Source organism: Myodes glareolus, chromosome 24, assembly GCF_982192425.1.
Source record: "Myodes glareolus chromosome 24, mMyoGla1.1, whole genome shotgun sequence".
Taxonomy (NCBI): domain Eukaryota; kingdom Metazoa; phylum Chordata; class Mammalia; order Rodentia; family Cricetidae; genus Myodes; species Myodes glareolus.
Genome location: NC_142049.1, coordinates 17,273,746 through 17,300,005, shown reverse-complemented (window position 1 = coordinate 17,300,005; position 26,260 = coordinate 17,273,746). Strand labels below are relative to the sequence as shown.

Genomic DNA, 26,260 nt, shown 5'->3' with positions numbered 1-26,260 from the left:
TATGGCACGCTGACAGTTGCAGTCATAAAGACTCAAGAAACTAGCAAGAACCTCCTCCAAGTCTCCACCCACCCCTGGATCTGCCTGACGCCATCAGTCCCACTTAGAGAACTCATCCTCCAAAACTCCATCTTCCAACTCTCCTGTCTCTCACAAATGGCTCAAGTCTTAGCCTGCCCTACTGGAGAGCCAGTCAGCTGCCTGCCCAGTTTCATGAAGGTCTCTTAGGGATGCCTCGCCTGGCCAACCCTCTCTCCATGGCCTTGTCTCCCTCCCCATCGTCAACTTCACCCATTAGTTCAGTTCTTCCCAGAGGACAATCTAGGCTGGAAGTTTCTGGAACGTGTCAAAGGCTCTGGAGAGGTAGCTCAGTGGATTTTTTAATGTGGGCCCTGGGTTCCATAGTCAGATGTAGGAGTGTGAGGGGAGCCCTATACCAGTGAGGGGAGCCCCAGAAACCTGGGCACCTCATGCCCCTGCCCTGCCTGCTCCCCAGAGAAAGGTCCCAGTCCCTCCTATTTTCCCAGCCAGGAATCCTGCTGGTTCCCACATTACCACATGAATGGGGCACATGCCCCCCTGTCCACTTGAGCAAACAATTTGGCTAGCAAATTGACATAATTACCAAAGACTGGGAAGAAAGAAGCCCCCACCCCTTGGCCCCCCAGAGGGTGGCTCCTGCAGAGTTCCTCCGGGGCTTTGTAGGCTGGGGCGCTCAGGGCTGATTAGGGACCTTGTGGCCTTTTCAAGAGCCCTAAGTGATTGGTCCCCTTAATCTGATTACAATTTGCAGAGCCCCTCCAGCCGCCTCTGAAGGGCTTCTCTTGAGCACCCTGCTCGATCAACCCTCAAGTACACACACACACACACACACACACACACACACACACACTGATATATTAGGCTGCCTATTTTTAAAGCGTCCTACATACATACAACACCCAGGCCAGAGCAGCTGTGCACACTCCTTCAGGCTTAACTACCTATCGCCCACCCATCCCTCCTCCAGGTGGCCTCCTCAGCACCCAGGACCAGTCTGCAGGGACCCCAGCAAAAGCATACTGTCTCCCCAGCAGCTTTGTCTGGGTTCCCGGGGCCTGGCTCCCAGGGGATTAGGCTCGGCAGGCAATCTGGATACAGAGCAGTCTGCTCCAGCCCCGCCTGGGAACTCAGTTTATGCCAGTCAATGCCCCAAGCACTTCATATCCAATTGGGATCTCTTAATACCCTTGGCCCAGCGACAATGGTGCCTTTTCCCATCCTTGCTACTGCCTGTCACCAGCCTCAGCCTGGCCCCCTACCCCCAGTGTTTCCCTACTGGAGATGAGTGTCCCTCTCTAGGGTATAAGGCTTGTATATATGCGTGGACCCTCCAGGGTAACCTCCAACTTGATGCACCATCCTCGGGGGACCCCAGCCTAGAAATACAATAAGAACAGTAGTTGCATGTGGGAACCCCACACAGTTCAGAACATCCTGAAAATGGGGTTCTGAAGTCAGAAAGCCTGGAACAAGTGCCCCAGGCAGGCATCAGAATCAGAGGCCCATGTCTCACCTTAGGCTATCTTTAAGAACTTTTATTGGGCTGGGTGGTGGTGGCACACACTTTTAAACCCAGAGCTCAGGAGGCAGAGGCAGGTGAATCTCTGAGTTTGAGGCCAGCCTGGTCTACAGAGTGAGTTCCAGGACAGCTAGGACTGCACAGAGAAACCCTGTCTTGAAAAACAAACCAAAAAAGAACACCAATACTTGGGAGCTCAAGGCAGGCTAGATGTGGAATTCCAGGCCAAGCTGACTATATAGTGAGACCTCTTCTCTCCATTCCACCACTGTGACCTTAAATAAGGTGTTATGTTCTCTCGGCCTCAGTTTCCCCAGCAGTAAGCCTGGAAGACTACAGCCACTCTGTCCGGGTTGTTGGAAAGTTAAATGTCTGGGTGGGTGAGGGAAGTCTTCCGCAGAGTGTCCAGCTTAGCGCTCAGTGCACACAGGGGAGAGAACCAGAAACACATCCATAGGACTTTGGCAGGGCAGCCCTAGTGGACCCGCGAGCTCCCTGGGAACCTTTACAGTCCAATTTTCTGGTACAATGCCCTAGTCCATAGCGAGACCTCATTCCTGTTCACGTCACGTCGAGGCGACCTCTGCCCAGCTCGCTCCCAGCCAGCCTGATGTTGCCCGAGGGCAGAAGCCTGTCAGTCTCTGTCCTCGGTGCCCAAGTCCTGTGACAGGGGGAGCGTCGTACCACAGTTCCTTCGAAGCCTGGCCCACCATTGGTTTTTCATCAGTTTGGAAGACGGTTCATAGAGACCCAAGATCCCTCTGGAGGATCATGCTCTCTCTACTCCAAGGGCACCCCGCCTTCCGCACCTCTGGTGGATCCTGCCCCCCTGTATCTTTCGCAGATATCCTCCCACGCTCCCTGCACCCCGCCATCTGTACTGCCCCTCCCAGACCCCAAGCCCGTCCCTTACGCCCCTCCCACACCTCGCCCTTGCACTCCGCCACCTGCACCCCATTTCTTGTCCCCTCCCAGACTCCGCCTCTGCACCTCACCACCTGCGCCCCTCCCATACCCCACCCCTGCACCCGCCCTGGCCCGGCAGGGACCCGCGGGGCGGGACTGCACTACCGTGGTGGAGGGGCCGGGCCGATCAGCTGGAATCAAAGCCACCGCCCCCTCCCCCGCCACCCCGTCCCCCTGCCGAGCCGCCGCGCACCTCCTCCTTTGTCACAATGTTTTTCAATCCGGTGAAGCAAACTGTCCAATTAGAGCCGGGGCCTCCGGCTTCCATCTTTGCCGACGTTTAATTAACATGCTCCTCTTGGCAGCTGCTGACAAGTTCCAGAAACAGGTTGTAAAGGGTTTTTGTCTTTACCCAGCATGGAAAATAAGGGGTGTTACATCGCGGAACATGAATAGGTGGCCCTTCAGCTTCCTCCTCCTCTCCTCCCCCTCCCCCTGCTCTGCAAAGAGGGCACGGAGCCCTGAGTGTTCGTGTATGCGCGTGTACGTGTGAACTGCCAGGGAGGCGGGGAGAGCGAGTTGAGTCGGAGGCAGGAGAGACCAGTCCCTTCCTCTCTTTATCCCTTCCTTCCCAGGAACCTTTGCTCCACAAAAGATTTGGGTTCCTTTGCTCTCAAGTCCCCACACTTTCCCCTCCCCTCTCTGCTAGCTAAAGGCAAACTTGATTCCTGTCCACGAGTTTGTCCTTGCTATCTCCCCTTGTTCCTCTTCTAGTAAGTAACTATTCAACCTCCACAACCCCACCAGGCTTCCGCCTAGGCACAGACTGCCTCTCCAAACGCTCCTGTCGCCGTAGTCTACCTGTCCGTTGCAAAGCTGGGAATTTAAGGACCCGAAACTTTCCCCATTGTACAGCAGGAGGGGGGCTGGCCTGGCAGAGGAAGGGGAGGGCTTGGGAAAGCCGACTGGAAGGGGAGCCTCCCTCTCCCTAGCCGGTTGGACCGTACCCAGAGCAAGTCAGTGGCCTTCTCACCAGGGTGGACCATTAATGTAAGGGAAAAGGGGGAAAAATGCAGCCGGATTGAGTCCCTGGATCAACTTTTTGTAGAGAGAATGGCCTTTGGGCAAAGGTCAGGGCCAGGCAGGGGACCAGGTTCTCTGGATCCATATATCTCTCACAGGGTCCCTACCAGAGAATTCACACCCATTCTACAAAGAATATCAACAACATTTATTTACTACACAGGGTAGAGTGGTCTGGGGTCCCCAGGAGCATGGGAACTGTGGTTGGGGAACAGGCAGGGCTGGAAGAATCCATGAAGTGGTACCCCCCTGGGAGGGTCAAGCTCACTCCCGCCCCAGCCACTGTCCATGCTGCTTGTCACAGGCTACTGACCATGGTGACCCCAGGCAGGGACAGACCTTCTGCAGCTGACCCTGGCTTGGAGCTCACTTTGTCGGAATTCCTCGTTCTCAGGCAAGCCCCCTGGGATGAAGGGGGTGTGGGAGGTGCTGGGTCCAGGTCAGCAGGCCTTTCAGCTGCCCTGCTCCTGAATCCCTAGCTAGGTTGCTCCACCTCCTTCTAGAACTTGGGGACAGTCTGTGAAGCCTGCAGAGAGAGAGGGGGGCGACAGCGGGTGGGGAGTGTCGCTACCAGGCCTGCTGCAGTTTCCCGGCACTGAGGGAGACACCAGCAGCAATGGACACAGTCTGGCTTTGGTACTCCCCCAAATCTGCTTTCCTGACGTGACCTTTGCCTTTTACCCTAGACTCAGCCGCTTCCAAGCTGTTTATAAGATCAATGACAATGACCTTGAAAGACCCCAGTTCCCCCACTTGTTAGTCATGTGGCCTAATTTCTTCAGCGATTAAAAAGAAAGAAGGGGGGCTGGGGATGTAGCTCAGTTGATGGAGTGCGTACCTAGCATGCACAAAGTCCTGGGTTTGAAACCCAGCATTGGTTAAACGGGGTGGGGTGGTACCTGTGATTCCCGCACTTAGGAGGTAAGACAGGATGATCAGGAGTTCAAGGTCATCCTCGGCTACATAGTGAGTTCAAAGTCAGCCTGGGGTATCTGAGATCCTGTCTTTGAAAGGGGTTGGGGGGTGGCTGGTTGGGATGGTACACATCTGTAATTCCAGCACGTGGCAGAGACAGGAGGATACTTCTTAGTTCCAGGCAAGCCTGGGATACAAGCAATTACCCTGCTTCGTGGAAATTTCTCAAGGCCTGGTTGGTATTACAGCACCCCATCAATACACTGTGCTCTATAGAGGGGAAGGAGGAAGGTCTAGCCTGATCTAACCAAGTAAAGCCAGATCATGAATGAGGAAACCGAAGCTCGATCTCTAGGTTCAAGAGAGTCTCCAAGTCACACAGCAGCAAGCAGTCACAAAGTAAAGTGTGTCACTGGGTCTCTTTCTATGTGCTCCTCCAGGCTAGCCTGCCTATCCCACCACAGGGGCAGGAGAGCTCATACCCTCATCTGGCTTTGAGACCTGAGCCTCTGTTGAGAGAACCAGAGCACCATCCCCCAAAGAGAAAGCTTACCTGCTTCTCACCTGCCTTGGGAGCTTAGTGTACCAAGGATGATGAAGGTACTGGAGTTGCTAAGGATACTGGAGGTGTTGGAGGTACTGGAGCAACCAAGGATGCTGAAGGCGTTGGAAGTACCAAGGGCATTGAAGGTACTGGAGGAGAAGAATGTTTGTGGGTGAGGTCCTCAGGCATGTAGACAGAGTTCACCTCTTCAGGAATCTGTGGAGAGAGGGCAGGACCCTGTATGCCTAGTGGAACTAAAGGGGCTAGGGTAAGCCAAAGGCTGCAAACATTGTGTAGCGAGTGCCATCTTGTGGTCATGTTAAAAACTGCATGACACAAACATTCCTTTACAGCTTGCTATGGACCCTGTCAGGACTGTCAGGGTGCTGAGGCAAGGCAAGAACCAAATAGGGTCCTTGTCCCACAAGGACAAACGCTGGGTGGCATAGAGTTCAGATTGCATTCTAGACTCTTACAAGCACATGGGGGGGGGGGGGGTTGAAAGATGAGCGGTGTGGCTTCTCAGAGCTAGAGTCACATCCCAAAGTAGAACAAGGGAATGCAAAGATCTGGGAAGTGAAGCATGGGTGGGACTGCTCAGCCCTGCCTTCTCACAGCTGTCTCACCCCTTCCCCTGGGAAGCCGGCTCACGACCCAGGCAGACAACCCAGGGGTGCAGGGACAGTTTCCGCTTCCTCCTGACCTAGCACTGCTAAAAGTATATAGCTGGGGGAAGAGATGAACTTGGCATGAATTACAAAGGTCCTGACAATGCGAGATGGGATGGAGGGATGTCTTGGTAGTCAAAGAACACCTACCCTGCAGCCATGAGAACTGGAGCTCAGATCCTAGCACCACATGACACTCCAGGTATCTGGCACATGCCAGTAACCCCAGTTCCAAGAGGAGTGGAGACAGGAGGACCACTAGGGCTTACTGGCTTCCAGCCTAGCTGTGAAAATATGAGCTCCAGGTTCAGGGAGAGACCCTGCTTCAAAGGACTAGGCAGAGAGTGACAGAGAAACTCAACACCATTTTCTGAACGCATAGGTATGTATATGTATATATATATACATACATACATACATACATACATAGGTATGTATATATATCTGGTTGGGCACATGTGGATATACATTCAGACACGTAGAAAGATGGATGACGACAGACAGGCAGGTAGATAATGATTATAGATGGTAGGCAGATATATAGACAGACAGACGGACAGAGGCAACTCCTATGCATGGAGATTTTGGGTCCATTTTATTAGCATTATGCCCAGGTGTTTCTAATTGTAGTGTCTTAAATTGTGTTGGTGTTGGTCTGTGGGTAAAGCTGTCCTTGTATAGAAACAAGGTAGGGGGTACAGCTATCCTTGTATACAGACAAGGTGGGGGGTACAGCTATCCTTGTATACAGACAAGATGGGGGGTACAGCTATCCTTGTATAGAGACAAGGAGGGGGGTACAGCTATCCTTGTATAGAGACAAGGTGGGGGGTACAGCTTTCTATCCTTGTATAGACACAAGGTGGGGGTACAGCTATCCTTGTATAGACACAAGGTGGGGGTACATCTATGCTCGCATAGAGACAAGGTGGGGTACAGCTAGCTCTCCTTGTATAGAGACAAGGTGGGGTACAGCTATCCTTGTACAGAAATTACCTCCCAGTATATGGAGTCCTCAAAGCAGTTTTCATCAGCTGCCTGCCCCCAGAATGGCAATTTCAAGATGAGCCCTAAGTAGATTGGAGTGCACAGTGGTCAGGACACTTTTGGCTTACCCCAACCTCTTCCCTCAGGTGGACCCCACATTCCCAGTCCCACAGTGGACAATACAGACACCAGGTATTCTGCGGGAGACCCAGGTCCACCCTTGAGACATGTTCTTGGGTTCCCCTCCCCCTTAGTAAGCCCCCCACTGGGACCCCATCTTTTCTAGTGTGGCCACTCTCACTCACCCACAATGATGCCGCCCACCAGGGCTATGGCCAAGGTCAGGAGGAGGCTAAATATCTGGGATCTGCCCTGCAATTTCTTGGTCCAGTCTGCCTTATAGCCCCCAAAGCCAAATGAATGGACCAGCCTGGGACAAAGACAGGAATAAGTGAGGACCCCCATGGAGAGGCCAGGGAACTGATTACTGCTACCCCACCCATGTGTTCCTGAAACCATAGGCCTCCTCCATCCTGATTACTCTATTCCTCTCTTGGACCCTTGTGGCAGGTCTGAGGGTGGGGAGAGAGGCCAGTGAACATGAAGGGGAGGAAGACACGTCCGGTCCCACCAAAAGCAGGAATAGAGAACGAAGGAGAAAAACCCCACTTCCCACACCTTCTCCACACTTACCCTGGCTCTCCGTAGATATCAGGAGAGGAGTAGGCTGCTGTCACAGCACCCACGATGCCACCTATGATGCCAGGGATGCCGTGCAGGTTGTGAATGCCGCATGTGTCCTGGATGCGCAGGCGGGACTCCAGGAATGGCTGCGGGGAGAAGAGAAGGTGGCGCTGTTCAGGCTGTGGCTGTGGCAGGGGCACAGGAGGCCTTCAAAAACACAGATCTAGTGTTCCCTAGGCCTCACTCCTTCTTCTTCTTCTTCCTACTTTCAGGAACAAAACCCCCACAGCACCCCCAGCCCCAGCCTTAGGGTCCTCACCGTTAGGTACGCGAATCCTAGGGTGGAGAAGATGCCACAGAAGAAGCCCACGATGAGGGCGCCGTAAGGTGTGAGCATCATCTCCGCAGCTGTGCCCACGCCCACCCCGCCTGCAAGTGTGGCATTCTGGATGTGCACCTGGGCAGGGTAGACAAAACGTGCAAGCTCTCAGTTTCTGTTCCTGGAGCGTGGCCTGCCTTCACACGTCACGCAAAGCTGGGAGCTGGGAACAGCTCAGGTTCTGCCTCAGCAGGCCAGGAGCATGGCCCCAGCTGAATACAGCTGCTTCGTGTGATCTACAAGTAAGTCATCCACGACCCCCAGCAGACCTGGACATGTTCTGTGTCCATGAGGCAGTGTACTGCTGGACACGCCCATGGACCCTAGAAACCCATCAGCCCATTCCCTTTCTCTCCACGTCCACCTGAGGGTCAGTGGGTGTATCTGAGTGCACGCTGTTATCTATACCAGGTATTTGTGGGCTCCCACGCATGCCCAGCTGCTCCCAATGTTCTTTGTCAGCCATGGCAGGTCCTGGGCTGCTGGCTCCTCTAAGTGTGGGGACTGGTACAGCTTTAAAAAGCCCAAGAGGCCAGTGGTGTTAGGAGGATAAAGACCTGGCGGAGGGGAATCCGCATGCACACTGGCGATTCTGCCAGGCAGGCCTGCTAGGACACACAGCTGGCACTGGCTAACAGCATTTCAGGCTGTGGGGAAGACAAGAGCATTTGGCAGGGATGGCCCACTGTGAACATCCAGGTTTGGGTGTGCCAACCTAGAAGCTGCCCGCCACAGTGAGGTGCAGGCAGGGCGAGGCAGTCAGATGGGTACCTTCCCGCAGAAGCCCCCTGCTCACCATGTCCAGCCTGCCCTTCTTGTGTATGACGCTGGACACTGCCACTGTGGTTAGCACACTAGCCGCCAAGGAGAGGTAGGTATTGAGGGCTGCTCGGTGTTGGGTGTCTCCGTGGGAGCAACTGGCTGAATTGAAGCTGGGCCAGTATATCCACAGGAAGAGGGTGCCTGGGTCAGAACATATGCAGGCCAGGGGCCAGGAGAGGGGGTGTTAGGCCAGGCTCACAGAGCCCAAGGCACTGCCTTTCAGCTCCAGAGATGACTGGCTGCTTCCAGCCTATAAGAATCACTCTCATGAGTGCTCCTTCTGGAAGATCCTCCTGGCCCAACTCACCTAGATCCCACTTGACCTCCCATGCCATGTCACAATGCCTTCTCTGTCTCTCCGACCCTAGGACCGGTTACCTGTAGCCTACTCTTAGAGCATCATAGGGGAGAGTCTCTCCCCTCTGTAGACAGATTAGCTGGTGGTGCTACTGTCTCAGTCTACAGGGTGATGGGAGGGAGGGCTGGGTTTGACAGACATCACATGTCACGGGGACCAAGTGACCAGTTCCTGTTTCCACTCCGTCCGTCTTGGGTTATTCCAGGAGAGAGAGAATTGGACACCCAGGAGTCTAGAAGTATCTACAGGGCACTTCATTCTGCCCTTCCTCCCAAAGAACCAGCAACCACCCACTGACTACGTGGAGTCCAGGGATGCACACAACAATCCTCACCCACCATGCAGACCCTCACGCATTTATATCGGCCCTCACCCAGCATGGTTGTTCTTACTCAAGATGGGTGTTCCGCTCTTCATTCATTATGGTGACCTTCACTCACTACGGTAGCCTTCCACCTACTCCTAGTCGGTCTTACCCACTCATAGCCTTTCCGACCAATCATAGCAGCCGGTACAGCTCTCCCACCATGGCGGCCCTCACCAACATGGGAAGACCTCTCCCACCATGGCTGCCTTCACCAACATGGGAAGACCTCCCCAACCATGGCGGCCCTCACCAACATGGGAAGACCTCTCCCACCATGGCTGCCCTCACCAACATGGGAAGACCTCCCCCACCATGGCTGCCCTCACCAACATGGGAAGACCTCCCCCACCATGGCTGCCCTCACCAACTTCTCACCAATCATGGCAAAAAGGTCCGAGTGGTACACTGAGCTCTGTCTCCGTTTGCTCTGCTCCAGATTCTTTCGGTAGAGGATCCAGGTCACTGTGAGCCCAAAGTAGGCGCCAAATGTGTGGATGGTCATAGAGCCCCCTGCATCCTTCGCCTGGAGCGCAAGGGGCCTGTCAGGGCCTGGTACCCTTTCCCCATCCTTCCTCACAGTACTCCCCACCCCACACATATGCACACATGCTTAGCCGTCTCTGACTCCAGCTGTGGAACATAGAGCCTATGTCCCTGTTGCCCCATTTTCTTCATCTGTGTGTGTGTGTGTGTGTGTGTGCACGCGCGCGTGAGTGTTCGGTTGTTTTTTGCTTGTTTTGTCAATCTGACACAAACTAAAGTCACCTGGAAAGAAGAACTTTCAATTGAGAAAGCGCCTCCATCCAGCTGGTCTATAGGGGTTTTGAGTTGTGTAAGGAAGCCGGCTGGGCAAGTCATGTGAAGCAAGCCAGGACGCAGCATTGCTCCCTGGCCTCTGCTTCAGTCCCTGTCTCCAGGTCCCTGCCAGGACTTCCTTTGATAAGACTGTCAAATGGAAGTCTGTTTTTATTTATTTAAATTTATTTATTTAAAATAAATAAATCCTTTTCTCTCCAAGTAGATTTTCATCACAGCAGTAGAAACCCTAAGAGTTCCCACAGCAACCAATTGAGAGCAGAGAGGGAGGTAGGGATGTTGACTGGTTAGCCAACAAAATGCCAGGGCCCTTTCCTCTTGTCCTCTCCTTGGCTTCCTTAGCTCTCCTGGCATGGGAAGCCTCTGGACTATTAGGCTCTGTAGCGCCCTCTGCTGGACTGCCTAGCCCTGGAGGTCAATCCTTAACACAGGGCGTGCTCAGCGCCTCTGGATCACGCACTGAATTGTAAATTCTGGGACTTATCTCAGTGTGGCTCTCTCCCCTCTGCCTATAGCCTTCAGTCTAGCTCAACAGAGCCTCAGACTCTGAAATCTAAGTATGTCTGATGCACTGGCCAGGTGCTAAGGCAGAGAGCATCCAAACATACAACCTTCCTTTCTTAGACAGGCCCCCAAGGGCTGTGAAGAAAAATAGACAAAAAAACAATGTAAGAGCCATGCAAGACAAAGCGATGGCCCAAGCCATGCTAGGACCAGGAAGGGACCACATGGAAGAAAGCATGTAGGGCCTCTCTGAAGTGACATTTAAATTGATATGTGAGGTCTGGAGAGATGGCTCAGAGGTTAAGAAAACTGACTGCTCTTCCAAAGGTCCTGAGTTCAATTCCCAGCAACCACAAGGTGGCTCACAGCCATCTGTAACGAGATCTGGCGCCTTCTTCTGACACGTAAGCAGACATGGAAACTAACACTGTGCACAAAATAAATAAATAAATAAATAATTTTTTAAATAAATTGATATGTGGTTCATGAAAAGAATAAAGATGGCTGTTTAAGGATGAGAAGATAGCACGGGCGAAGCTCTTGACAGGCTCAGGCTCCATGCGATTGGGGGCACAAAGGAGGTCCCGACAAAAAGCAGAGCCCAGCCCTACGCTTTCGAGGGAGAGGAAACCGGAGCCAGAATTTGCAGAGCCTTAAGTATCCCAAGTGAAATGAAAGCTGTTGGTAGTTTTCAATCTGCGGAGCGATCCTCCGTGTCTGGTGAGAAGCCTGCTCTGGCTTCTGGTGGAGAACAGAGTCAAGCTTGGACATGAGTCAGAGATGAGAGAGTCGGTGGCTGAGGGCTCAAAGAGAAAGGCTCAGTGGCTGACTGGAGTTTAGCGTGGTCTCCATTCTCCCCTCCCCCCGCCAGGGTATGGAATGTTCCAGGCTGGGCTCAAATGTAGAAGATGAGGCTCAGAAATGCATAAGGGAGTCAAATAATACCCTCCTCCACACTGAGGCATCAGGGAGGTCAGATGTCTAAGGCGCTGTGTGCCAGTGCACAAATCCAGCCAAACCCAAAGCATAGCGTTCTCGCCACGGTTCACGTGAACGGCAATTCCTAAGGTTGTGGCATCTGCCACCAGCGCAGTTGTATGGGATCACCTCTCTGGGATCCCTCCTGGCAGATCTATCCTCAACACACTGAGCTTTTCTCCTGGGAGAAAGAACTGGGGATGGATGCATGCCCCAGTATTTGCAGGAAGGTCCCACTCTTCCCATCTGATGGGAAAGCAAGGAGAGGGGAAAAAAAGACAAGAAAACCCCACATTCAGAGAAGGCCTGCTCTGCCCAGATGCTGGGCAGATGTGTTAGGTAGACAGTGATTCTGCTAGGGAAGCATCATGATTCCTCCTTTGTAGATGGAGAAACTGAGGCAGGAAGCTGAATGGCTCACCAGGTTGCGTTTATCCACAGTCCTCTCTTTCTGTATCCCTCTTTATCTCCCCCAATGTCTCCCTCCCGCTTCTAAGTAAGTTTTGTTTACCTCTATCAGGTACAGGATGATGTACTCATTCACTGCGAAGAGGGTCACTTGGAAGAAGGTCATGATAAGCAGTTGGACTGGGCTGATCTTGCCTAGAACTGCCCCAAAGGCCACACAGGTAGATGCCACACAGAAGTCGGCTTCGATGATGCTACCGAGAGACAGACCAGCGAGGAGCTGCAGCTACAGCCAGAAGCGACACTCCAAGCCTTTGGTCCTCTGTGGACTGAGACCGGTGGTTTAATCTTCCTGAGCCTCAGTTTCACTCTCTGTGATAATGGGCTCATCCTAGCTAGGACCATACATGCATATAGTACGCCTGGTGAAAAGCCCACTTTGGCTTCTGGTGGAGACCGGCCTGACTTGGAGAACAGAGTCAAGCTTGGACAGGGGTCAGGGATGAGAGATGAGAGAGTCGGTGGTTGAGGGCTAAAACAAAATGGCACAGTGACTGACTGGAATTTAAGGTGGTCTAAATTCCTCCCCTAGGGTAGGGAGTGTTTCAGCCTGGGCTCAAATGTAGAAGAGGAGGCTTGGAAATGTACTAAGTGATCAAATACTATTCTCCTCCACAGGGAGGCGCCAGGGAGGCTCCTGTGTAGCAGTGGGCATCGTGGGCATCTTCCCTTGACAGCCTTGTGGGCTTTATGCTCAGGGACCCAAGTGGTCCATCCACTGTTGTTGAACAAGCCCTGCATTTAGGGTACAACCCTGCCCCATGTCTTCTGCTTGCCTTTCCCCAAACCTCCTCTTATTGCCCCTGTTTGCCAAAAGCCCTCCTCGGTCCCCCCCCCCCATGTGGCCCTGCTCCCGACACTGAGTTCACTCCAGACTCACTCACCCTGCCCTGCCATGGCCTTCTGGGTCCTCCTTGTCACTGTACCCACAAGGAAAGGTCAGCGTCCTCAGAAGAGACAGAAGGACCTTCCCACAGGAAGTAAAGATCTAACATGGTGCTGGGCATAAGGAGGGGGCAGGAAGGCCCAAGGAAGGGATGGGGCAAAGGGTGGCACAAAGGCTGCCCTCAATCCTGAAATGCCCAGGCTCAGCCACCGCAGCAAGGGAGTCACCTACTGCAGTCACGCAATGCCTACACCTGCCGGAGACCCTGCTTCTGCCCACCTCCCGTTTGGCCATTTTGCCGGGCGTATTGTTCCCTGCGAGCAGCAAGGCAACCCGGCATTCTCAAGCAGACTTCCAGTGCAGCTCACGAGAGCATGAAAGCTGTCAGTGGGGTGGGCGTAGGGAAAACAGGGTTGCTACATCAAGGCTGTCGAATACAGAGATCCTCCGCATGTGTGGGGGTGTGGGCAAAACACCGACTCGGGGTGAAACAATCTCACTGAGGCCCAGTTTTTGAATGAGGGCAGGACCTCTCCAGAGGATATTTACAGGATGTTCCCCTTCCATTGCTAGCCTTGCTCAGCACTGTGTCTGCGGGATCTGCCGGAAAGGGTGATGGGCTACTGAGTAAGTAGTCACATGGCCTCCTGAATTATCCCCCAACCACAAAAGGGGGGCACTTCTCATCCTCAATATCCCATCACTCTGATACGAAGGCTCGGCGACGCCCAGTGAGTAACTAGAGTTCTTCAGCTGCATCCCAAAGAGCCACCTGATGGGGGCGCCCTTCAGGAGGGAGAAAGAGCAAGAACAGAAAAGCGGGCTTCTGCCCATTGACTCCTGGGAGGTGGATCTGGCTACCACATGTCAGGGGTCTCGGGGAGGCCTGAGCAGAGCTCACAGAGGAGAACACCCCCAGTGTGGCAGGTGAGCACAGCCGGGCGGATGCCAGAAGTATATCCGTACCTATAAACCCACAGGCTAGATCTGGGAACAACATGCCCATCCTAGCCCTGGGCTCCCAACATCAGCTCCAGGCCAGTGGCTGGACTCTAATCCCCCAAATCCAATTGGCCGAAGCTCTATTTACCAAGTGACCAGCTTGCTGCATAAGTGTTCACCTCAGACTTGCTAACTCAGGGTTTGTAGCCACTCTTTTGAAAAAAAAAAATAAATAAATAATGGTATACTTTCTCATGTGCCACGGCCATTCTCCCGCAGTGGCTAATTAGATATATAATAGGTAGACTCACGCTTTGGGCCTATGGTATTGAGGCTATTTTGTGCATGTCACAGATTTTACTGAAGGCAGTTTATCTAGTCAACTGTCTTTCCTGTTTCTTTCCATGTGTCAGTAACTGGCCACTTCTCTAAAGAGGAGAGTGAGGTACCCGGTGGGGAAGGGCTGGTGACACTCGTCAAACTGAGAAGTTATCACAGAAGTCACTTAGAGGACTGGAGATGGGAGAAGAGGTTGGTGCCCCACCCTGCACACCCACACCAGCCTTCCAGCTCTTATTCTGCCAGAAGAGTGGCGTACAAGGAGAGAGGGGCTCCATTTGGCTGAGTTCCCCATTGCTGTTCCTAGCAAAGAACCCTCTGAGATGAGTTCAGGCATCTGGGCCGCCCTCCTGGGTCCCTGGGGTTGCATTATCTCAGAGCATTTCCGTGTGTGGAAGTGTGGCTTGGATTCTTTCTTCCTCTTCTGGAGAAAAGACTATCTATCCTCCATCATGGGAGAGAGACCCTCCCACGGTACCTGAATAACATTATATACAATCTCTATCTGGAGAGTAGCGATAAGAAAAATGGTGTGTGTAGCACAGCTGCAGGTGTCCATCACCGAACCAAGGTGCCCTTTAACCCCCCTCCCCCCACTCCCATCGCCTCTCCCTCATTGCACCCGCACTACCATCTCACTAGGCCTTCTGAGCCTTTTCCAGGTTTTCTCCCCTACCCACCCGCAGGGCCCTCCCTGTCACCACTGGACCCATCCCAATCCAGACCCCACCCCCAACCCCACTCCTGAGCCATGCCGTTCAATCTAGGACCCACCCCCAGCCAAAACCAGCTGGTGAGCACCTCCCAGTTCACCTGCGCTCCCTCCCCACCCAGAGTCCTCCCCACCCAGGGTCCACCCCACCACTGCCGGACCGCCCTCTCCGCTGGACCCCGCCCTGTCCATCCCGCCCGCCCTCCCCTCGAACTCTCCCGGGCTCACTTCTCGACGCTCAGGATGATGTGGCCTTCTTCAAAGAAGCGGAACCAGCCCTGCATGAGCAGCGCCCACTGGATGCCGAAAGCTGCCAGCAGGAAGTTGAAGCCTACAGCGCTGAAGCCATAGCGCTGCAGGAAGGTCATGAGGAAGCCGAAGCCCACGAAGACCATGGCGTGCACATCCTGGAAACCTGCCGGGAGGGAGAGCGCAGCTGAAGGCTCTGCTGCCTAGAGAAGGTCCACCATGGCTTTGAGTCTGACAGGCCAGCACAGCCTAGGACAGCTCCTGTATTTTCAGCCACTGCGACAGAACCTGGAGCCCTGACTCCCTCTTCCCCTCATCCCTGCTTCCCTCTTCCTGGCAACCAGACTACATCTGGGTGGCCATAACAAGAGACCTCTTGATTGGAAAAAAAAAAAAAAAAGTCACTACGTTCATCTTCAGGTTCTCTGAAGGAAGCCAGGGGATTAGCGGTGGGTCTCCAGATTAGACCACTGGATAATAGGCTCAAGATGACTGAGAGCACCCTTGGGAGATGACAGTTTTCTTGTCCCACCATCTGGATGGCACTGCTGGTCCATATGCCCCCTCCCCCAGCCCTACCCCCCACCCCCACCTCCCGCCAGCCTTGCTGGTTGTAGAACACAGGGCCTTCACTCTTGGCCTGATCCACTAGGTTCTTCCACCGGCCCTGGGCATTTAAAGTTGAGGCCAAGCTGCGAGTTACACTCTGGATCCACAGTCTAGAGCATAGTTCATCTCAGGTAATGTAGTCTCCCCCTCTTCACTGTAACCTTTTCCTCGGGGGAGAAGAATCAAAGCTACTCTGAATAAGCAGGACCTCAGCCGGCCAAGCATAGGTGCGTACAGCTATCATGTCCACACCCCGCTACCGCCTCCATCACCTAATCACCTCCTCCAGCCATGCAGTGGGAGGAGTTACCTCTCCCCATCCCCCACACCCACAGCCAATGCACAGCCTCCAGCCACGCAGTGGGAGGAGTTACCTCTCCCCATCCCCCCCCCACACCCACAGCCAATGCACAGCCTCCAGCCACGCAGTGGGAGGAGTTACCTCTCCCCATCCCCCCCCCACACCCACAGCCAATGCACAGCCTCCAGTCATGCAGTTCTCTCTCTCTCTCTCTCTCTCTCTCTCTCTCTCTCTCTCTCTCACACACACACACACACACACACACACACACACACCAAATGCACGTCCTCCAACCACGCAGTGGGAGAAGTTGGAACACTAGTGTTTCATCTTCCTGATGGACAGCTGTTATCAAACAGACTTGGACCGCAGCATGTTTTATAATGCCTTACAGATGTTATAGAGGTAAAATACAGATGTGTAGTAGAGTTCTTGGCATAGTGTGCACCCACAACAGGTGACCCAAGTGGGCAGCTGTCTTTATTTATTATTGCTCAAGCACTGCCTCTATTTCCAAGTCTGACCAGATTTCTAACCCACAGCGATCCTGGCAAGTCAAGTCTCCTCCCCACTCTGAGCCCCAGTTTCTTTTTTTTTTATTTGTTTATTTATTATGTATACAATATTCTTTCTGTGTGTATGCCTGCAGGCCAGAAGAGGGTACCAGACCTCATTACAGATGGTTGTGAGCCACCATGTGGTTGCTGGGAATTGAACTCAGGGCCTTTGGAAGAGCAGGCAGTGCTCTTAACCACTGAGCCAACTCTCCAGCCCTGAGCCCCAGTTTCTAATAAAGCTAAAGGGATGAGCTGAAATGATGTGGGATGGGCTAGAGGAATCTAAGCTGTTCTCCCAGCACTAATACTGTTTGCTTTTAGTAGAACCCGAGAAAACAAAACGAGAGACGGCGAAGAGCTTTAGCAAGTGAAAACTTAAGTGTGGTGGCGCACACCTTTAATCCCAGCACTTGGGAGGCAGAGGCAGGTGGATCTCTGTGGGTTCGAGGCCAGCCTGGTCTACAGAGTGAGTTCTAGGACAGCCAGGGTTACACACAGAGAAACCGTGTCTTGGGGAGGAAAAAAAAAGCAGCTCAGACAGTGAAAAACCTAATAGAAATAAGACACAAAGGAACTGTGGGTGTCATGGGACACAAAGAGCCAGACAGAAGGGCTCCCCTTGGCCTCATCTGGGACAATGTAAGCACCAAAATAATGGTTTCTCATAATAAGTTATAATCATTTACATACAGGAATTCACGAGTCCATGCTGATAATAAACAGGCAAAAATGGACAAGGGAGCAAAGAGGACTCTTGTCTGCAATGGAACGCTGAGGACCCTGCTTAGAATTTGGGTAGAGAGTTGGGATTGGAGAAATGGTCGCTTTCACAGCATCAGCCCCATGAGTGATGCTAATGCAAGGGGAAATTCCAAGAAGAGCAGGGCTTTGCGCCATCTTAAAGATTCTGCCAACAAACGACTCATTGCTCTCAAGGGAGGAACAAACAATAGTAATTGCACAGAGGAAAAATTAGGTTACGTATTAACTGGCGGAATACAAATTAACATGTCCAATGGTGGCAGAAGGACATTGTGTGTCTCCAGATGGGACATCCTATAAAGGAGGTATCCCCCGGTACCCCCCATAGAGTGCTCTCCCTGAGACGGCAGGAACAAATTTAATAATGAAAAAACAATTGGACACAGAACGAGGAGTCTATTGTTAAAAGGGGTTGAGGCTGAGGCAGGGCACAATGGCACATGCCTGGTAGCCCAGCACTTGAGAGACTGGCCCGGACGACTGCAAATCTGAGGCCAGCTTGTGCTTCATAGTAAGACCTTGTCTCAAACAAAATAAAACAAAACAATGGTGGTTAAGCTGTACTCTTGAAAAATAATCAAGTCGTGGAAAATGAAGAAAAGGCTTTTTTTTATGTTCTGGTTTAAAAGATATGCCAATTATACTTAATAAATACATCTACACTTGATTTGGCAGAGAGTATGGGGAAGATCTAAAAAAAGTTATTAGGTTAGCGAGAGAATTAGGTTGATGGTGGGTTAAGATTTCTCACCCATGTGGATGTATGAAGCTGAATACTGTTGATCTGGAAGTGAGTGCTCCTTACTCCTGTTCTTAGGGAGGAAGACTATGAGGAATGTGATTGACCCTCCAAGCGATTCATGATGGGTCCATATGTGTGAGTGTGTGTGTGTGTGTGTGTGAATGTATGCAGTGTGTGAATGCATGCAGTATGAGTGTGTGTGTGAATGTATGCTGCGTGAGTGTGTGTGTGAATGTAAGCCGTGTGTATGTGTTTGTGTAAATGTAGGCTGTGTGTGTGTGAATGTATGCTGTGTGTGAGTGTGTATGAGTGTGTGTGTATGCATGCCGTGTGTGTGTGTGTGTGTGTGTGTGTGTGTGTGTGTGTGTGGCTGGAGAGAGGAAGAGCCATGCCTGCGTCTGAGGTAAAGTATATTGCAGCATACTGTGTCTCCCTGTGTTCTCTCTATTTTTGCAGTGTCTGTAAGTTTAAAATTATTTCCAAAGAAAAAGATGAAAGAGAAAGAAAAGGCAGCTCCAAGGACCTGCCAGGCCTCCTGCTTCCCTCTGGTTCCCAGTCCTACTGCAGGGACTTTGGTGCTTCCTTTACTACGGGACTGTTACAGAATTACTGTTACAGAATGGCCAGCAAACACATCTCCCTGCCTATCTCAGAGTAATGCCCCCTCACTGAGAAGCCTTCTGACTACATACTTTTTTTTTTTTTTAAAACAAGGTCTCAGTTTGTAGCTGGAACTCATCATGTAGACCAACTCACAGAGATTCACCTGCTTCTGCCTCCCAAATGCTGGGATTAAAGGTATGTGTCACTACACATGGCTGTGATCACCTACGTTAAGGCAGACTGTCCCCTCGCGGTACCTCATTTCCTTCCCAGTTCCATTACAAAGTGAAGTTGTGTGTTTGCTTGTTTGTGTAATCTTCTAGACCAGAAAGCTCCAGGAAGATGTACTGTGCCCGTGCTGACTGCCAGGGCATTCTCGACACCTAGGCGAGCACCAAGGGGAGCCCTCCATGATATTCTCAAGAATACAGCAGACTGGCTGCTCTCACGGGGGACCAGGGGTCAATTCCCAGGACCCAAATGATGGAATGATGGCTCATAATCATTTGTGACTCCAGTTCCAAGGGATCTAAATCCTTTGGTCTCTGCAGGTACTATGCATGCAAGTGGTACATAGACATATATGAGTCAAAACAGCCATTATACACACAGACACACACACACAGACACACACACAAAATGATATTGTATTTGTAATTTTTTTTAAAAAAAAAAAAGACTACAGTCTCACTACCTTTGTTTTGTAGCCAGCTGGGCACAGTCAAGGAGCAATGGGGACACTTTTACAGTACGGCAGACCTGTGGTCCCTCTCCTTCTAATGCATAGGACTGAGAAGCCGTGGAGCCCCTGTAGTCTGGCAAGGTAGTGATGAACAATGTCTTTGGGGCAGCAACCTTGACCGTGACTTCTCCTACCTGTCCTCATCTATCTCCCACCCCACCCTGCCCAGGCTTCCCCGAGATCCAGACCCAGGCCTCTCGGCCAGCAGCAGGCTCTGAACAAGAGGAACAGGCCTTCCTGCCCATCGGATGATAGAGGCACAGACCGATACAGGAAAACAGACATTCCGTACCCCAAGCACTTCACAGTGATGCTCTGAGCCCCCTTTAGGCTTTCAGGATTACTCAGCTCTGCTAAGTTCACCAAGGCAAACACATCCTGGCTGGGGTTTCTAAACGTGTGGGTATTTCCTCTACGATCACGTCCCGTGCCTTATCAAGTTACCAACTGTTGTGGAGTAAATGGAGCGAATGTTAGGGATGCGTCGTAAAAGATCTCGGGGTTGTTCTAGGAAGGACTGAGGAGTGGCAGGGCAGAAGACTTCTGCGAAGGAGAGAGAGGCCTCGTGTTCAGATGACAGTCCCCCAAGCAGGGAGCCGAGCCCACGGCATGAAGACCAGGCTGTTGCCAAACTTAGAGCCATGGGAGTGAAGAGGCAGCTGGTGAAGGCTGAGTGACGGATGCTATCCTGGCTGTGGCGAGCCTATGATAACCAGCCATGGAAGAGGCCGGGCATGAAGCCTAAGAGAACCAACTATCTCACCCCCTAGTATGCAGGCCCTTAGCTGCTGAATGTGGGGCGGAAGAGAAGACAGATCAAGCCCCGCACGCTAGTGTGCCTTAGAGCTAGAGGCCCGGAAGGGTACACTGGGGGAAGCCCCCAGAGGAGAATGCCCTGTCATGAAGGAGGGGACCCCGATCCCAGTGGCACAGAAGAGTCACACAGGCAGAGAAGAAGAGCAGAAGGGCACTAGGGCACACTGGGACACCCCGAAGCTGCCTTTGGTCTCCCTGAGTCCCAAGAGCAGGCACGAGAAATTCTGCACCCTCCTGCCCGCCCGCCCCATCTGGACCCTCTCATCCCAGTCTCTTGGGTGCTCTGTCCCTTTTTGTTGCTCTCTAGAGATGTGGCTTTCTTTTGGGCACTTTCCCTTCTTCTTTTTCTTCTTATTTGGCCCTGAGTTAGAACTGGAACCACCTGTTCATCAAGTGCTGTTGCCTCAGGTTCGGTGCCGACTTCAGAGATCCAAGCAGTAATAGTAGAAATTTGGTCTGTATGACGTCATCAAAGGCATGTCTTCTCTGGTCTACAGTCAGCTATCCCAAGAGGTTCTGTTGGGGGTTTTTAATGACAGGATCGCATCAAACCTCTGGCACAGGGCCATTGCTCAGCCGTATTAGCAGATGTTTCTCCTTTTCTCTGTCAAGCGTGACCAGGTGCAGGCGGCTGGCTGCTGGTAAGTGGAAGCTGGTCCTCTGCGCTTCTCCCGGTTCTCTCCCGTCTAATAAAGCAGATCAGCAGACCAGTGACCGACCCTGTGATCTTCCACCAGAGGGCGCCACGACACAGCTGTTTCCACTCTCCCACTCCGGGTCACCTCGGACATTTCTGAAATTCTTCAGACGAGGCTTCCCCAGTCAAGAGGTTCAACCAAAGTTCATAATAGTTTCCCACCCCCGGCGAGTGGCTGAAGGCCCTGTCCCCACCTCTCCTGCATCATCACACTAAGGGCGGTGCCCTGGAGGTACTGGACCTCTCCACCCATTTCCTAGAGGCCAACTCAGCCTCACTTGGTTTGTGGGATGATGACGATGGTGACAATGATGGTGGAGCTTGTGTGTCAGTGCCAAGGTCAGAAGACAGCGTTTGGAAGTAGGCTCTCTCCTTCCAGCACAGGTTACAGAGATCAAAGTCAAGGTCTCAGGCCTGGCAAGGGCTTGTCCCAACTGAACCATTGTCACCTGCCCCTTGCTTGTTTTCTTAGACACCCGTTGGCAGTTGCCCGGTTCTCCTGGGACACCAGCACTACACGGTGTCCTGATGGGGGCAGCAATGACACAGGCAACCACAGAAAGCAGGCAGGCTGAGGCAGTAGAAGGGTCTGGCTTTATTCCTGCCAGCCCCTTCCTATGCTACTGTCCAGCTCAGCACTGGGTTCCCCAATCCACATTTCTTCCACAGTAAAATGAAGAGAAGAAATGTCCTGCCTGACTACAGGCAAGCAGCACACAGCAGCTGGGAAGAGCACAGAGGAGCGAAAGGTCTACGATAGTTCCAACTAGTACCAGGGACAAGTTTCTCAGCCACATCTCTAGCTGGGCCTCCATTTAAACATCATGGAGCGTTCACTCCCTTCTGGAGTCTCCATGGCAGTGTTTACTAGGAAATGGCACCCTGGGAGCCTTGGGTCCTCTTAGATACTCTCTACTTTACAGCACAGCCCCGCCCTACAGAGAGGCAGTCTGAGGCTCAAGGTTAGGTCGCCAAGTGAGGGATTTGACCCAGATGTTTCACTGGGAGGATAATCATCAGGCTGTGCTGCCGCCTAAATGAGTTCTGATGGGATGAAACTGAGTCTGATGTATATTTCCATAGAGGACCAGGCGAGCCTGAAGGCTTTGGCCTCAGGACACAGGCTCTGAGTCGTGGGAAATCTGGGCATCCTCTACTTCAGGCCCTTTCCTAACACATGTCGTGACCTCCCGCGATGTCTCCAGAAAGCTTCTGGGGTCAGGACGTGGCGATCCTCCTTGACCCAGCTACCATTGTCATAGCTCATGGTCACTGAGGCTGCGACACCAGATAGGAGGAAGCTTCACGTTCGGCAGCTGATCTGACGTGGCACTTCAGATCTCCACGAGCTGGAGGGTAGGTTCCCAGCTAGCTCTGTGTCTGCTGTCTGTGAGGGGCTATGGCCGGGGATGCTGATTTCAGGCCCCGGTGCTCTCCTGCTCCAGAAACCAGAGACGCCCAGCAGGTTCCACTGATCCCTTGAGTAGGAATGAAGCCCCCACAGCACGCCCTGAACCGGTGCTGATGGCTACAAGCCAAGAACTAGGAGAACCACAGGGGCCTACCCTGACCCCTACCCTTTGGAATTAGCTGGTCATGCAGAAACTGGGGCCTGGAGAGGCACCTGGCCAGGAAGCTTCACGTTCCTTAGCATCTAACTACAGTCACCATGATCTAGCAACTCAAAGAGGCAAAGGATGAGATGTGGGGTGGGAAGTCACCAGGAGGGCAGGCTCAGACCCCAGAGTAACAGCCTGGATTCCTGGTTTCTTATTGGGTGACCCGTGTGAGACACACCTACTAATATGTTCAGTTTTCTCATCTGTGAAATGGGGTGGGGGAGTGGGAGTAGCAATGTCTCCCCTAGAGGGTTGATAGTGATGAGCAAGGAGAGATCCCATGCTTGACTGGGGCTGTTTCAGCCACCACAGCACTTCCTGTGCCTGCCAAGGAACACAGCTCCCTCCCACTTCCTGCTTCTGGGCAAGTGCTCGCCGCCACTACTGGAGTTAGAAACAAGGGCAACTGGGGGGCATCCTTGGTATTTAGGGTTCCCTTCTCCCTCAGCATTTCCCCCCTTCTCTCTCAGAGTCCTTCTCTTGGGCCATTCTGAACCTCTCACCCCTCTTCCTAGGCTTCCCGTTCAGAGGTCCCTTGGCTGCCCTGCTTTCTCCTCATTGTCAGAGACGAACTGCCTGCTCAGAACTCAGCACCACTGGCCTTGGGTGTTTTGGCGAGCAGTGTTCTGTTCCCAATAAATCTAGGGGTCCTTGAGGAACAGAGGAGATACAGCCCATTTGTCTTTTGTCTAGAGTGACCATAAATCCCAATTCACTGGAACAGTCAGGGTTTATGTCTTGCTCCCAACTCATTGCGGCCAACACCCTTGGGTGGCCCTCTAGATAAACACTTATTGGGGTAATGGAAAAGAAGACAGGTGACTGGGTGAAGAGGGACAGGGTAGGAGTTGGGGGGACTGAGGACTGCATCCCTTCTTAGGGGGTGTGAGGTTCTGTAGCTTCCGGTGGGGTCTCGATGCCCTGTGCTGCCATCACAAGAGCTACAAATGCCCATGAAAGGAAGCCTCTCCCTCGTACTTTACTAGGGGGCTGGCTCTGGTGCCCAGATGTGAGCAAGACAGCTGGAGATGAAACGGAATAAGCCAAGGATGAGTCCTATGCTCGCCTGCTTCCCCTCTGCCTGCCAAGTCCCCACACAGAAGAAGAAGGTTCGGCAGATTTACCCTGTGAATTCTGAAGCCGCAGCTGTCAAGACCTCTTTTGAAGCACACAGCCCTGAGCGGGGCCCCTCGATTTCCAGACACAGAGGGTGCCCTGCAGCTGAGCATACATGCTGCAGAGGGACAGAGGCTGACACAGGCAGCTGCTGGAGAAGAGCTTCAGGGTCCCTTCAAAAACCAATGGCCCATGACCACATGAACGCCCGCTGTCAGAAGAATTGTCATTGGCTGCTGGTAGACAGAGTGGGAATTCAGAAAGCACAAGGGCACTGGCAAACCCTGGGCTGGCAGTCCAAGGTTAGGCTGCCTGGGGTGACCTTGGGCTAGTTCTTCGTGCCCTCAGAGATGCCTGAAGTTCTCAGGTGCCTGTGTTTAGCGCTCTTGAGGTTGATGGCTTTGTTACAAAGCGAGGATCACACTCCCAGTACTTCTTCATACCCCTCCTGTGCGGTGGCTCCCACCAGCAACCCTAGTCAGTAAAGAAGGAAGTTAGGATCCTTTATGATTGTCATCTGCTTGAGAGCACCCTCAAAGCAGCAGAGCCATGATAGAAAAAAAACATATGTCATTCCAGGACCATATCCTTCGTCATCTTCTTCTTTTTTCTTTTCGATGTGTGTGAGTGCTTTGCCTGCATGCGTGTCTGTGTGCCACATGTGTGTCTGGTGCCCACAGGAGGCAGAACTCATCAGATTCCCTGAAACTGCAGTTATTGATGGTTGTGAGCCACCACATAAGTGCTAGGAATCAAACCCTTGTCCTCTGGAAAAGTATCCAGCACCCTTAACTGTTGAGCCATCTCTCCAGTCTCCGGAGTCACACTCTTAACCACAATATCATGGATGTAGACAACCCCAGGGCAGGGCAGGGTGTCCAGCTTTTTCTCCAAAGCCAAAGAGGGTGGGTGTTGTGACCTCCTGGCCCAATACCACCCGTGGGCCACGAAACCTGTCTCCATAACAAAAGTGGAGGGTCATCATGTCATCCTTGTGACCGCTGACATTGGACCAGCCCCCTATTTGAAGTGTATGGGAGCCAGGTCATCTGCTGGTTGGTTGATGGAGGTGGGACTCTGGATTTTGAGGACCAAGAAGGACAGGGACATAGGAGTGTCTGATGGTTGGGAGAGATGAAAGTTAAATAAAAAGAAAAACAACCCAAACTAACCAAACATCAATTAAAAAAAAAAAAAAAAGACAGCCCACCTCCCCTAGGTGAGCGCCCTACTGCAGCAAGTGTGAGCACATATGGCCACTTCTTCCAGTCTGAGGTAGGAGAGTGCCCTGGTGCGGAGCCTACTCTAGGGGCAGTATCGCCCCTTCATTTCCATCCTGTTCCAGAGGCAGAGGCAGACCTAAAGCGGAGAGCAGTCAGGCGGTCATCCAATGGGAACCACCGGGAGACTCTACAGGTGAGACTGCCAGCCATAGGACTTACTTGAGTAGCGATAGTAAAAGTCGTTCTCAATGTCGCTGGAGATGTTCTTGAGCTTCTTCTCCAACCACCAGCGGGCATCCGCCTGGATGTCGTAGCGCACGAACACGCCGAAGAGAACCACCATCACCACCTGCAGGACCAGGCAGATGACGGGCAGCCGCCCCCGGAGGTTGGTGTTCAAAGCCATGCTCTGCACTGCTGGTCGCTCCGCACGCCGGGCTCCGAGGCTAGGGAGACTGGGGCGACACTTATAAGACCCGGGCACTGGGCGGGGCGGACGCGGAACAGCTGACCCTGGTGCCGCCCTCGCGCCCCGGGAGCTACCCAACCGGCAAGAGGCCCGCGGGGCCGCCCCGAGCCCAGCGCCCCTGGAAGCTCCAGGTGATGGGAGCAAAGGCAGCCGGAAAGAAGAGAGTAGAACGTCCCAACTTCTGCACGTCCTGTCGATACCTACCTAATCTTTTCGCCCTTGTTTGGGTGAATAGAGCGAGAAGATCTTCACTGTTCATCCAGATCAGAACGAAGAATTCCAAGACTGGAATCACTACACACATCGCCGCCACTCTGATCCTTTTGCTTTGTTTTTTGTTTGTTTTGTTTGTTTGTTTTTTCAAGACAGGTTTCTTTGAGTAGCTCTGGCTGTCCTGTAACTTGCTTTGTAGACTAGGCTGCCCTCGGAACTCCCCGAGATCTGCCTGCCACTGCCCTTGGAGTGCTTGGATTAAAGGCATGCACCACGGCAGCCCAGCCACTCCCATCCTTTTTGAGACACACTCCCTCTATAATCTAGGCTAGTTTTGAACACTTGGCAGTCCTCCTGCCTCAGCCTCTCAAATGGTGAGATTATTGGCTTGAAGCCACTTAACAACCTTTTCTTTTTTCAGTTCACAAAATATAAAGGGAATGCACAAATGAAAAGCAAAGGAATTAGGAGAAACTGCTGCAAACCAGAGCAGTTTGGGGGAAGGTACAGAAAAGCATAAAGAAGGAAATAGAAACCATCAGTTTTCTGCCATGCAGAAGCAATCCTGGAATTCTGGTGCCTGCATGTATATAAATTCAGTCTTTCAAGCTTGTTAGAGACGA

At 52.5% G+C, this 26,260-nt stretch overlaps 1 protein-coding gene across 2 annotated transcripts; it reads right to left on the bottom strand.

Moving 5' to 3' along the window:
• Nucleotides 1-3,674: 3,674 nt before the first annotated feature.
• On the bottom strand, nucleotides 3,675-25,406 carry Rhcg (Rh family C glycoprotein). 2 transcript variants are annotated; one of them, XM_087901299.1, is made up of 11 exons: nucleotides 25,175-25,406; nucleotides 15,148-15,334; nucleotides 12,084-12,234; nucleotides 9,650-9,797; nucleotides 8,524-8,690; nucleotides 7,668-7,805; nucleotides 7,358-7,494; nucleotides 6,970-7,094; nucleotides 6,674-6,747; nucleotides 5,019-5,225; nucleotides 3,675-4,076 (listed from the first exon to the last, which is right to left on the bottom strand). In XM_087901299.1, the coding sequence occupies exons 1-10, from the start codon at nucleotides 25,359-25,361 to the stop codon at nucleotides 5,043-5,045; spliced, it is 1,497 nt and encodes a 498-aa protein (XP_087757425.1). In that variant the 5' UTR covers nucleotides 25,362-25,406; the 3' UTR covers nucleotides 3,675-4,076; nucleotides 5,019-5,042. The 2 variants fall into 2 exon arrangements, with proteins under 2 accessions (XP_087757425.1, XP_087757426.1); XM_087901300.1 differs by having other exon boundaries at nucleotides 5,030-5,225.
• Nucleotides 25,407-26,260: the final 854 nt, after the last annotated feature.

Coding starts and splice junctions, on each gene's coding strand:
- Rhcg (XM_087901299.1), bottom strand. CDS start 25,361: ATGGCTTTGAACACCAACCTCCGGGGGCGGCTGCCCGTCATCTGCCTG. Junction 12,235..15,147: donor ATCATCCTGAGCGTCGAGAA/GTGAGCCCGGGA, acceptor GTCTCTCGGTAG/CATCATCGAAGCCGACTTCT. Junction 6,748..6,969: donor GGTGGGCGGCATCATTGTGG/GTGAGTGAGAGT, acceptor CAATCTACTTAG/GGCTCATCTTGAAATTGCCA.